The sequence below is a fragment of the Lolium rigidum genome, chromosome 1 (genome assembly GCF_022539505.1).
Source record: "Lolium rigidum isolate FL_2022 chromosome 1, APGP_CSIRO_Lrig_0.1, whole genome shotgun sequence".
In the NCBI taxonomy this organism is placed as follows: Eukaryota; Viridiplantae; Streptophyta; class Magnoliopsida; order Poales; family Poaceae; genus Lolium; species Lolium rigidum.
The window spans coordinates 307,524,927-307,536,480 of record NC_061508.1 but is presented as its reverse complement, the minus strand read 5'-3'; the positions used below and the strand labels follow the sequence as shown (position 1 = coordinate 307,536,480).

General features: G+C 42.6%; 1 protein-coding gene and 1 long non-coding RNA gene across 4 annotated transcripts; both read left to right on the top strand.

Annotated features, from left to right (window-relative positions):
• The first annotated feature begins 1,298 nt into the window (after positions 1–1,298).
• On the top strand, positions 1,299–6,953 carry LOC124684094 (subtilisin-like protease SBT2.6). The gene is made up of 10 exons (XM_047218491.1): positions 1,299–1,525; positions 2,012–2,156; positions 2,251–2,645; positions 2,825–2,920; positions 3,230–3,302; positions 3,949–4,234; positions 4,730–5,055; positions 5,415–5,682; positions 5,910–6,191; positions 6,300–6,953. Exons 1-10 carry the CDS (start codon positions 1,347–1,349, stop codon positions 6,710–6,712), a joined length of 2,463 nt encoding a protein of 820 aa, XP_047074447.1. The 5' UTR covers positions 1,299–1,346; the 3' UTR covers positions 6,713–6,953.
• Positions 6,954–7,169: 216 nt separating this feature from the next.
• LOC124684093 lies at positions 7,170–10,173 on the top strand. 3 transcript variants are annotated; one of them, XR_006996900.1, is made up of 7 exons: positions 7,187–7,233; positions 7,811–7,879; positions 7,978–8,083; positions 8,201–8,406; positions 8,629–9,047; positions 9,652–9,722; positions 9,811–10,173. It is a non-coding gene; the product is annotated as an uncharacterized LOC124684093 (long non-coding RNA). The 3 variants fall into 3 exon arrangements; XR_006996899.1 differs by having other exon boundaries at positions 7,170–7,233; positions 7,811–8,083; XR_006996901.1 differs by lacking the exon at positions 7,811–7,879 and having other exon boundaries at positions 7,189–7,233.
• Positions 10,174–11,554: the final 1,381 nt, after the last annotated feature.

Genomic DNA, 11,554 nt, shown 5'->3' with positions numbered 1-11,554 from the left:
TCGCTGCGCGCCGGTCCCACCACTTCTCGCGGGCGCGGCAGAGAGGCCTCGTGTCCGTCGAGATGGCCAAAAGCGAAAGAGAAAATAAACTAGTCGCAGTCGCAGGCAGTGGCCACCATTAAAGACAAAGACAAACAAAGGCGAAGCCATTAGCAGCAGCAGCCCACGCTTTGCTCTGCCTCACACCTCGCTCCCCGCTCCCTCCCACTGCTCCCCCACTCCCGCGGCGCGCAAACCCTAGCCGCGCTCTGCCGCTGCCGCTGCCGCTGCCGCTCCTCCTCCTCCTCCTCCTCCTGCCGGAGCGCGCCGCCATTCCGCGAGGCGGCCGCCGCGGGCTGCTCGACCGACCGAGGCAGGGCGGCGGCAGAGCTGCGCCGGGGAATGCTTGGCTTCTCAGTTTCAGGTAATTTTCCCGTTTCCCGATTCGCATTTCTAGCTCCCTGTGCAGAGCGAGCTTTTTTTTTTCCTAGTGTTTTTCTTTTACATTTCACCCGAGCATCATTTCTACGAGTATTATTTTACATTTATTTATTATTTAGGGTGTTATTAGTGTTCGGGGTACAGCATGTCGGCATCAGTGGCCACATTATCAGGGGATTCAATCTTTTCTTAACGCGACTTGGTTCGAAAACAAGAGTTTTTTTCTTTAGCTGACCCACGGCTCTACTTCCGATCAAATGATCTATAGCTTCAGGCTAATCTGTCATTTCCTTCGTCCGGTTGCGATTTAGTACCGTTTAGTGTTTATATACAGTGCATTACTACTCTTTTTTTTTTGGGGGGGGGGGGGGGGGGTTCAGTTTGTGGTCAGGGAATAATTCATCTATGTGACACTATGAATTGGATCACACACTGATAGTAGCATTTCAGTTTAATCTGAATACCCACCTGCTCTCCAGTGAGGACAATGGAGATCGATTAAAAATGTACACACCGCACATGCGAGTAGCTAGCCGTTTAGACTGCTACTAGCACCGTTCTTCCTTCCTCAGAACCCCTAACAGTCTCCTTCTGAATGGCCATAAATACCACCGGGCAGCCTGATTTAAGAGGCCCCATCCATAAATGGGCCGTCATGGGAGACCTATGAGATCGGCAACTCCGGCATCACAGAGCAACGGTGGGCACCCCCCATGGGGACCGTTCCCGTCACTCTGGCACTGCGCGACTTACTATAGCGCTACTGCTGGAGACATGTAGTCGTTGCACATTTGCGATCCCACTAGTGCCCAAGAGCTGCAACTGTTGCTCTCTCATGGAGTGTTGTTAAGTGCCTGTCTCTGATATGATATAGTCTCTCTCTTCTTCAAAGGGTCCGCGGCATTGCTGTTCAGAGATTGGTGAAGATGGAGGGGCTCCGCATTGCCTGTCTGCTTCTTCTTGCCTTTGTGCCGCAAGTAGTGCTTGGGACACATGATGTGTATATTGTTACCATGGAGGGCGACCCGGTTGTGAGCTACAGAGGTGGAGTCGAAGGGTTTCCGGCGACCGCAGCGGATTTGGATGAAGAGATGGATATTACCAGGTATTCTATTCTACTCTTGTTGGTGGTTTTCACCTTGTCTCTTGACATTTATTCATGTTGCCTGCCATGCTTGATTCTTCAAGTCTGTCCTGGGAGACTTCACACTGTTGTTACATAGGATTGGTTACTGATGAATTGCAACTTTCACTTCCTTTGCACTTTGAACCTGCTATTTAGGAAGCTGTCTTCCAAACAGAAGTATTAAGAGATAGTATTTTTTTTCCTGTAGGTTGTAGTAGTCTAGTGGATGAGGTTTAGCTGCATGTTCATTACTCCTGAACTAACTACTTGTCGTTGACCTTAACACTGTATTGTTATTGTCTACTTTGTAAACCTTACATTTATCTGATCATCAACTTGTTATATCTACCTTTAGGCCCCTTAGTATCAAAGCTGAAAATAATTCTCATTGAAGTGTCCACTGCAGCCTGGTTGTTCTTATGACGCAAATAGTTTGTGCTTACTGTAAATTTTTCTGATTTGCAGTGAGGCCGTCACATCATACTCGCTTCACCTTCGAACGCACCATGAGAAGCTTCTAGACTCGCTTTTTGTGGAAGGAACTTACGAGAAGCTTTATAGTTACCATCATCTTATTAATGGTTTTGCAGTTCACATGTCATCTTTACAGGTAATTTCCATCCCAAATTTGCTGAGAGGCATCTATTTTTTTCCAGTTATGGGTTATTATTGTGGCTGAATACAGTGATTTTATACTGTGTCAGGCTGAGTTCTTAAGGAAAGCCCCAGGTGTTAAGTACGTGGAGAGAGATACAAAGATACATAAACTGACAACGCACACTCCACAGTTTCTTGGATTGACAACAGCGGTATGGCCTACTGGAGGTGGATTCGATAGAGCAGGTGAAGATGTGGTGATTGGTTTTGTGGATTCAGGAATCTATCCTGAACATCCAAGCTTCTCTACCCACAAAACTGATCCTTATGGACCTGTTCTTCGTTACAAGGGGAAATGTGAGATAGATCCAACAACACATAGAAGCTTCTGCAATGGAAAGATAGTTGGGGCCCAACATTTTGCAAAAGCTGCGATTGCTGCTGGAGCATTTGATCCTGATATTGAGTTTGCATCTCCGTTAGACGGTGATGGCCATGGAAGGTCATGCTCCTGATGATCCTCCTTATTGTTTTGCTTTTGTTGCACACCAACAATAATGCACACAGAAACCTTTCTATTTTAAGCATCCTTTTCTGTATCTTTAGTTACTGTGGTTGTTCTCGGTCTTGAAAAGATCACCATACCTTATCTAACACATGTATACCTTCTACCCTCAACAGTCATATAGCTGCAATTGCTGCTGGCAACAATGGGATTCCGGTGCGAATGCATGGCTATGAATTTGGCAAAGCAAGTGGCATGGCTCCACGAGCTAGGTATGTTTTGATGCGTTAAAATTTTCTGAATAAAGCAAAACCTTATGCAATCAGCAGCAATTCCTAAATCACCAACGTCAAAGCAGGGGTTTTGTTCATTCTATCTTTGCGAAGTTGCATTATTCTGTTATGTCAAATACATTACCTGTTTCCTTCCAAAAAAATATAAACAATGCGTGTAGCTTTCTTCCAGGGAAGAATAGAAGCACTCTTCAGTAGTCAGTATCATCATAGCTGGATTCATTGAGAGTACCATTGCAATCTTGTTTCCTCACCAGTGCCTTACTGTCTTGAGTTTGTGCTCTTCAGAATAGCTGTGTACAAGGTTCTTTACAGGCTTTTTGGTGGTTATGTATCAGATGTCGTGGCAGCGATTGACCAGGTACATTATATGATTTACCCACACTTCTCACACCACATACATTTAATTGTACAATTATTTCTACCAACTATTCCACTGTACTTGATACTGTAAAGATACCTGGGGGCAACTTTGTGACCGCTGTGGCTCTGCCCCCACAAAAAAAAAAAACTCTGTGACCTCTGGAGTATGTTGAAAGATAAGTATTTGGTTGTAACAGTCTTTGAAAACATTCTATATTTGTTTGAGAGGTTGACTGATAAGTTTAGGCAGGGTTAATCAAGCAAACTAGATCAGTTGGTACTGGTATGATAGATCATCTAAGTGTCGCTGATCTGGAGCTTATGAAGCCCCCCAAATAGAGCCTCACATTTGTAAACAGAAGCAGGAGCTATTGTCTTCAGTTAATGATAAGCTCTGGGTTTTATTTCTGTTGTGTGTTCACTAGCATAGCTTAGAATTTGAGTTCCATTTCATGTAGGGTGTACAGTGAAATACGCGTAATGGTAACTTGAACACTCATTTCTGGAAACTTATAACTTGCTACTGCTTATCCATAGATGTATTCTGCGATAATAATAGAATGCCTGCGGGATAGCTGTAATACATGTAAGTAGCGTGAGCTTCCAACATGTAGGAGCTAACACATATGGATGGCTACCTGCAGGCTGTTCAAGATGGTGTTGACATTCTCAACCTTTCTGTTGGACCAAATAGCCCATCAACAGCTACACGCACTACATTTTTGAATCCTTTCGATGCTGCGCTTCTTTCTGCCGTGAAAGCTGGTGTGTTTGTTGCCCAAGCTGCTGGAAATGGAGGACCATTTCCAAAAACACTGGTGTCATTCAGCCCATGGATAACCACTGTTGCTGCTGGAGTTGATGACCGCAGATACAAGAATCATTTGATACTAGGAAATGGAAAGCGTCTTGGTGGACTTGGAGTATCACGTAAGTCCATGCGTTCCGTGCATGTGTCGTAACAAAATATAGCCTGCCATTGCTCAATATAACTTGCATGGCATCCTTGGCAACATCCCACACATACTTAAAAGTGTTAATGATCACACATGAGCTTTAATTTGGGTTCCTATTATACCAGATTCTTATAGGATCCCAGTAAACTATTTCTCCAGCACTTTTTAAGTAATTCTTAAAATGATTTGGTCGGAAGCCTATTATACCATATTCTTATTGGATCCTAGTAAACTATTTCTTCGGCACTTTTCTATAATTGTTAAATGATTTGGTCGGAAGATGCATTCTGAGTTTTGTTCATTGTGTAATTCCACAAAAGGCACTTGATGTAGAGTTGTAGTCCTTTGTGTTATTTGTTATTACTGTCAACAAATGTCCATTTACGCCGAGGTGATACTGGTGTTCTTACAATTCACTTAAAGTTCTTCTGTTTAGTTGACAATTCTCTAATATCTCATTTGGCTACAGCCGCAACGCATGGAAATAAATCATTCGGCCTTATTTCTGCTACTGATGCTCTGCTGGGTTCATCTGCAACAAAGTACAGTGCTCTAGATTGTCAAAGACCAGAACTCCTAAATAAGAGAAAGGTTCAGGGCAAAATTCTTTTGTGTGGCTATTCTTATAATTATATTGCTGGGACAGCTTCAATCAAGAAAGTGTCTCAAACGGCCAGGAGTCTTGGTGCAGCTGGCTTTGTTGTTGCTGTCGAGAGTAGTTACCCAGGAACAAAGTTTGATCCTGTGCCTGTGAATATTCCCGGGATTCTCATCACAGATGTCAGCAAAACAAAGGTAGTTTATCCCCGATGGAACCTTATTGTGAGTGTCACCTATTGACAAACACCATTTCTAAATGTATATAGAAATAACGAAATGCAACATGCAGTCTAAGCATGGTAATAGATAAGCCTGTTATTTGTTGTTTGTCTATCAGCTGCATAGAAGTCATGATTCCAAAAGTTAGCGTACAGTAGAACTATTCACTAATCTCATGGAACCAACTTGCAAATGCTTACGAGCAGTAGTGTGGATTGCATTTACTGCTGCTATTTGTAGGCTGACATGGCAAATAAGAAAATTTGTACCATACATGTTTGGGTCTAAAATGATACTTCTGATACATAATGATAACACTACTTCTGGCTATGTAGGATCTTATAGACTACTACAACTCGTCCACAACAAGAGATTGGGCTGGAAGGGCTACAGCGTTCCAAGCAACAGTTGGTATTGCAGATGGTTTGGCGCCAACACTGTTCAATTCAGCTCCTCAGGTTGCTTTGTTCTCTTCAAGAGGGCCTGATGTAAAAGATTTTAGCTTTCAAGACGCTGATGTTCTTAAGCCTGACATACTCGCTCCTGGAAATCTTATATGGGCTGCATGGGCGCCTAATGGAACAGATGAAGCAAACTACGCTGGTAAGTTCTTGTCATGCTTGTTTTCAGCATGTCGTGGTCAGTCGATTATTAGTCTAGTTAAAATAAGAAATGCCACTATGCTTCCTCTATGCCAATGTGCTCTCAATGCTTTGAGACTACCTAGTTTAAGCAATCTTGTCTCTTTTGATGGTCGTGATCCGTAAAGAGGGAGACACCATTCGATATGAGCTAACCAAATTCTGTGTCATGCCAATGTTATTTTTCAGGAGAAGGGTTTGCAATGATGTCTGGAACTAGCATGGCTGCACCACATATTTCTGGCATTGCAGCACTAATAAAACAGAAGTACCCGAAGTGGAGTCCCTCAGCAATAAAGTCTGCCTTGATGACTACCGCCAATACGATCGACAAGGGCAGCCATCCTCTTAGGGCGCAGCAATACTCCACATCAGAAATGTTGACACTTACACGGGCCACACCATTTGATTATGGTAGTGGTGCGGTTAACCCAAAAGCCGCCCTGGATCCTGGCCTTGTTCTAGATGCAAGTAAGTTGATTTTTTTTTATCCAAGCCTGTTGTTAAAATAAGCAGTTCCAAGTTACTAAGGCAGCGATGCCATATTCAAGTCTAATACTGCATTGTTTGTGCTGGCAGCTCATCAAGATTACATCACATTTTTGTGCTCAATCCCTGACGTTGATCAGAGTGAAGTATCAAACATAACCGGATCGCGCTGCAGCTCCAGCCCAAAGGGGCAGCGACCCTACGACCTCAACATCCCCTCGATCACGGTCTCCCAGCTCAAAGGAACGCAGACCGTGAAGCGGACGGTCACGAATGTGGCCGACGAGGCAGAAACCTACACCATCATGACTAGAATGTCCTCGGAGATTGCCCTGGAGGTTTCGCCTCCCGCGTTGACGGTGCTCCCGGGGTCGTCGAGAGAGATCACGGCGACCCTCACGACGAGGTCGGTGACCGGCACCTACAGTTTTGGCGAGATCACCATGAAGGGTGACCGGGGCCACCTAGTCAGGATCCCAGTGGTAGCTATGGGGTTCAAATAGAGTTATGTACGGGTCTCTGAAGCCCTGAGCTGAGGAGTGTTGTAATATTTTGTAGCTTTGTAGGAAAAATAATAAGAGCTACTGTAATGATGTATTTCTGTCTGTTATGGTAGTGCTCAGGTTGTGAAAATACTAGTGATCTCCAGTCCACTCTCGAAGGCGAAGCAGAGTTCGGCTTCTAAATTTCAAATACGGGATGGTTTCCGACTTTACATCGAATAAAAGGGAAGTATCTTGGTTAGTGTGATCAAGACTTCAAGAGCATCTTTGCTCTGTTTGCAGTAAGAAAAAAATGGTTAAAATGACTGAGCGTTCCAGTGAGGGGAGGCGACGTTTTTGGTCGATGCGTAGAGTGGACTTTGACGGCGTTAAACACAGACCAACCAGCTGGGCTCCCCGTTAGGGCTGATTAGGACGCCAGGTCCAGGTCTGAGCGTCCCTTTAAAGAAGAGGGCCTCCAGTGCTCACCCAGTCCTCACCTCACCAGATCTGAATCTCGCAGTCCGCCCCGCCGCCTCTAGGTAATCACCATCTTCTTTCTTCCTCTTGTCGAAGTTTGGTGGTAGATCTTGCATATGCTCCTCTCGCGTGCTATCTGACTGTAGCTGCTTGCTTAGCCCTGCTCCATGCTGGTGCACATCTATTTTTATGATGCTGTTAGGTTCACGCTGTATACTTAGCACCAGTTTCTTGGTGATTTCGTCGGTAGTTTCCGCCCGCGGCTTATACTCCCTGTTTATGTGTCTGTGTTGACAATATTTGTCTGCTTTACTGACGGTGTTGTTACACACTTTTACCCAGTTGTTAGTTAGATTGTAGCCACAAAAGTTTCCCTAGCATCTATCTCTGTTGTTATAGATATATATGGCCATATGGGCATAAGTTTACTTGAGTAACCAGTAGTTGGATCTGGTAGCTTCATAAATAGCACTTCTAATCTAAGTTATGCTGTATATACTCCCTGTGTGTCTGTTGACAATATTGGTCTGGTCCTAGCATCTATCTCTGCTATAGATCTGAGCACAAGTTTAATTGACTAGCTAGGAGTTGGATCTGGTAGCTTCATAAATAGTAACATGTCTCTCTCTTGTTTGACAGCTACTAGTACGGAAGATATGAGTGGATGAAAGCTCAAACCCGGCTTTCATAGATCCTAGCGGTTTTGAAGTAATAGCGGGCCTGGTTTTGCTTTTCATCAAAGCATCTTGACAGACCAAAATCTGCAATTTTTGGCACCATGTTGTCATCTAGTAGTATATTTGCAGGTTTGAGATCCAAGTGAAGAGTATGAATCTCGTGAAGATAGTGTCAACCATGCAAATCCCTTGATTATTTTGTAGCGCGCTCTCCATTCAAGCTCTCTCAATTCAGGTATCATAAACTCTCATTTCTAAGGGTTATAACCATAGTTAATCTGAAAACTCAATTTGATACTTCTTTTGTGGGAAAACTCAATGTGATACTGATAGTACCTTTTGTGACATGTAGGAGTGATTGGGCATTGTACAACTGCAATGAAGTTGTCCAACACATGTATGCATGAGAAGTTCCACCAAGTGGTTGAACTTAAAGAACAAGAAAAAAGTGTTGACACACCAAGAAAGATGGAAATATAAGATAGAAAATTTGTCAAGCCAGACAAATTCTCTTATTTGAATGTCTATCTAGATGGAGCCTTCATGCTCATATGAAAGGTAGGATCATGTGTCACATAACATTGATTTCTATCTTTTGTTTTTGATAGGCTGTTTAAGATTGTTTGCATACTTTCCATGTGGTTTAGTAAATACTATTTGTTTCAAGCATCCCACTCATGTAATAGAAATTACTCCCTATGCATGTGTACTATCTAGCCTTTCTTAAGATTAAGAGCTTGAGTATCTCGAATATTTAACAAACTTCTCTTTTATTTATAGATGCATGAATCTGCATGGCTAAAGCGCTATAAAATAATCAAGGGATTTGAAAGGGTCGACATCATCTTCGCAAGAGTTGCGTCGTTCACTTAGATCTTAGACCTACAAATATGTTTCTGGATAACAATGTGGTGACAAAAATTGCTGATTTTTGTTTGGCAAGTTGCTTGGAGGAAAATCAAAACCAAGCTGTTGCTTCAAAACAGTTTGGATCTATGTGGCCTATTGAGATTGCCATGGATAGTTCATCAGTTGTGCAGGTAAGCTCAATATGGCATTCTCAACTAACCTCTTTTTCTTTTGAGACAGCATACTTCCCCATTTCCACCTTTGTTGCTCCGAGCTGATGGATGATTGCAAGCATCGTTGATTCTCCAACAGAAAAGGGTTCCAGTAGGTGGCAGTGAAGTTCAGCTAAGGTACAAGAGTTGTTGTTTAGAACTAGGACGATAGCAACATTTGTTTCGTTATAACAAGGAAGAACCTGATCTGTTCCCAAAAAAACAGAGACAATTAGATTTCCATCTCAAAATATTTATAATTACCAGTAGGGAACTTGCATCACAAGTGCTTATTTCATAAGGATTTGAAGTTTGTTGTACTTCTAGTGTGATAGATATCACGTATACATGGTATACATGCTCTATGAGTATTATAAGTCCTTTGATAAGAAATATTTTGCAAGAGTTGTTGTGTGCAACTGTGTTCTCTCTGTCTTGTTTTCCAAATGAGATCTGTTCTCTGTCCTGTTGGGATCATGCCTGCACATTTAGAAGTATGGCGTGCTGCAAATTATCAATCATGTTGTTGCCTAATTTCTCTAAGTTGCTAAAGTAGCATAATTCCTTGTAGCACGGCTCTAGGATGGTATATGGATGCTATGATATCTGAAACTGGGGTATATGGATTGTTGGCATATGTGGTACTTAATAGATGAGAGAATTACATATGTTTGTGTTTCTGTTAACACTTGCCTAAAGAGAGAACTATCTTACTAATGCTATTAACTCTGTTGCAATGCAGAGATGTTGGGAAACTGTCTGTTCATCGATATAGTGGTGGCTGAACTAGAGGATATTCGGGCAGAAGCTCAGGTATCTACCGCCATAAAAATCTCCCACGGTTGTTCTCAAACGAAGCTCTGTTCAGTTCCTAAGTGTGCCATGTTTTCTACTGTTACAGGGAGCAACATCAGGATTCAGGGGTAGACAAAGCCAGGAAGAGAGGATGGCCAGGACTTTGAAGATTGACCCCTCTGCATCATACTCCATGACAGCTACTCCATTTACCTGCTCGGCTGAGATTTAGGATGGTGTCTCAAAGGATGGCCAAAGCCTTGAAGATTGACCCCTCTGCACCATACTCCAAGAAGCATGTCGGCCTGTTTCGGTGGAATGGTTTTCACAGACTTATGCTTGATTTCCATTACTGCTTTAGCCTCTTTGTACCTTTACAGTAGGGCACATTGGAGTTGTTGTGTAAACATTCGGATTGAATGGATATACGAATGTATTGGTTATTCTTACATCTAAAAATGGCTGATATTTGCAGAGTTTATCCAGTGAAAAAGTTCCGTATCACATTTGTTTTTGTTTTACAAAGTTAGTTTTACTTACATCCTTTGGCTTTAGCTCGGTTTTTGCTAATTACTTGTGCAATTTCATTCTTCTTAACTTTTGCCTCTGCTTAGAAAAAACAATTTTATGTCCTTGGGACTATTGACTGCTCAGATGCTTAATAGCTTGCTAACTTTGTATGTGTATGTAGTTAGCTTCAGCATAAGTGCATCAGCACATGCACTCGTCGGGTCAGAGCACGTATTTAAAATGATGTCAAATGCTATGTTCAACGCGAACGCTTCTATAGCGTGGTGGCCACGAGCCTGCTCCCTCAAGTTGGAGATTGCCGACCCGGTTTCGACACCTGGGTATCGCATTAAAAAACCCCTCGATTCATCCCAATCATGGGCGCCGTTGGGGTTTCTCACCTCTGACGTGAGTTTTTTATTTTATGAAAAAAATGTCTCCTGCGTTAACCAGAAAAACTGACTGTTATTGGTAACCCAAAAAATATTCGAGCATAAATTTTTATATTTCATAGAAATTTGGCTTATCTTGTTTTTGGGATGGGATGTAGAATTTTGTCTTACCATTTACAGTTAATCTAATATAGAATATGCGTCTGATATATGCTAGTACCAAATTTTAGATGCCTACATGGGAAAATATCTAGTGATACACACTTGACAAAATTTTAACTGTAAGTGTCAAAAAATTTCGAAATAAATTTGTGGCTGTTCACAAGATGTGTGTTCACATTCTCTAGATTTTTTCACATCCAAATTTAAAATACACCAAGAGAAACAAAAAAGACAAATGCTATTCATGGTTGATTTCTCATTTTTGTTTCTCTTATGCTGTTACACCCAAGGGTATTTTGAATTTGGTTACGAAAGTTACAGGGTCTTTGTGAACCCCCAAAATTTTGGTTTTGAATCTTTTGACATTTAAAATTTAAAATTTAAAATTTGAAAAGTGGTATCATCAGAGCATCTCCAGCCGCGTCTCCCAAAGCGTCCCCCAAACCGCGCCGGATTGAGCGTTTGGGGGACGTGTTTTGTTCGTGCCGCGTATGGGGGACGTCGCTCCCCAGTCGCGTCCCCCAAACAAAATTTTGGAAATTTAAAACTTAACGAGATTCGATTAGATTCGTCCAAACTTACATAGATTCGAACGAAATTTGACTAAGTTTAAACTAAACCTAATCTAGAACCACTTGCGCCGGCCGGAGGCGTCGTAGTACTGCTGGAAGTTGTACATGTCGTCGGTGACGACCTCCTGCTTGACGCGCTCGTCGACGGGCTCGTCCTTCACCAAGCCGCTTGGTCCTGCCTCGCCGTCGTCGGTGAGGTCCACCAGCGGCTTAC

Excerpts from the sequence above, each read along its gene's own strand:
- LOC124684094 (XM_047218491.1), top strand. The coding sequence starts at position 1,347 with ATGGAGGGGCTCCGCATTGCCTGTCTGCTTCTTCTTGCCTTTGTGCCG. Across the intron at positions 3,303-3,948 it reads TCGTGGCAGCGATTGACCAG|GCTGTTCAAGATGGTGTTGA; the intron begins GTACATTATATG and ends GGCTACCTGCAG. Across the intron at positions 5,683-5,909 it reads AGATGAAGCAAACTACGCTG|GAGAAGGGTTTGCAATGATG; the intron begins GTAAGTTCTTGT and ends GTTATTTTTCAG.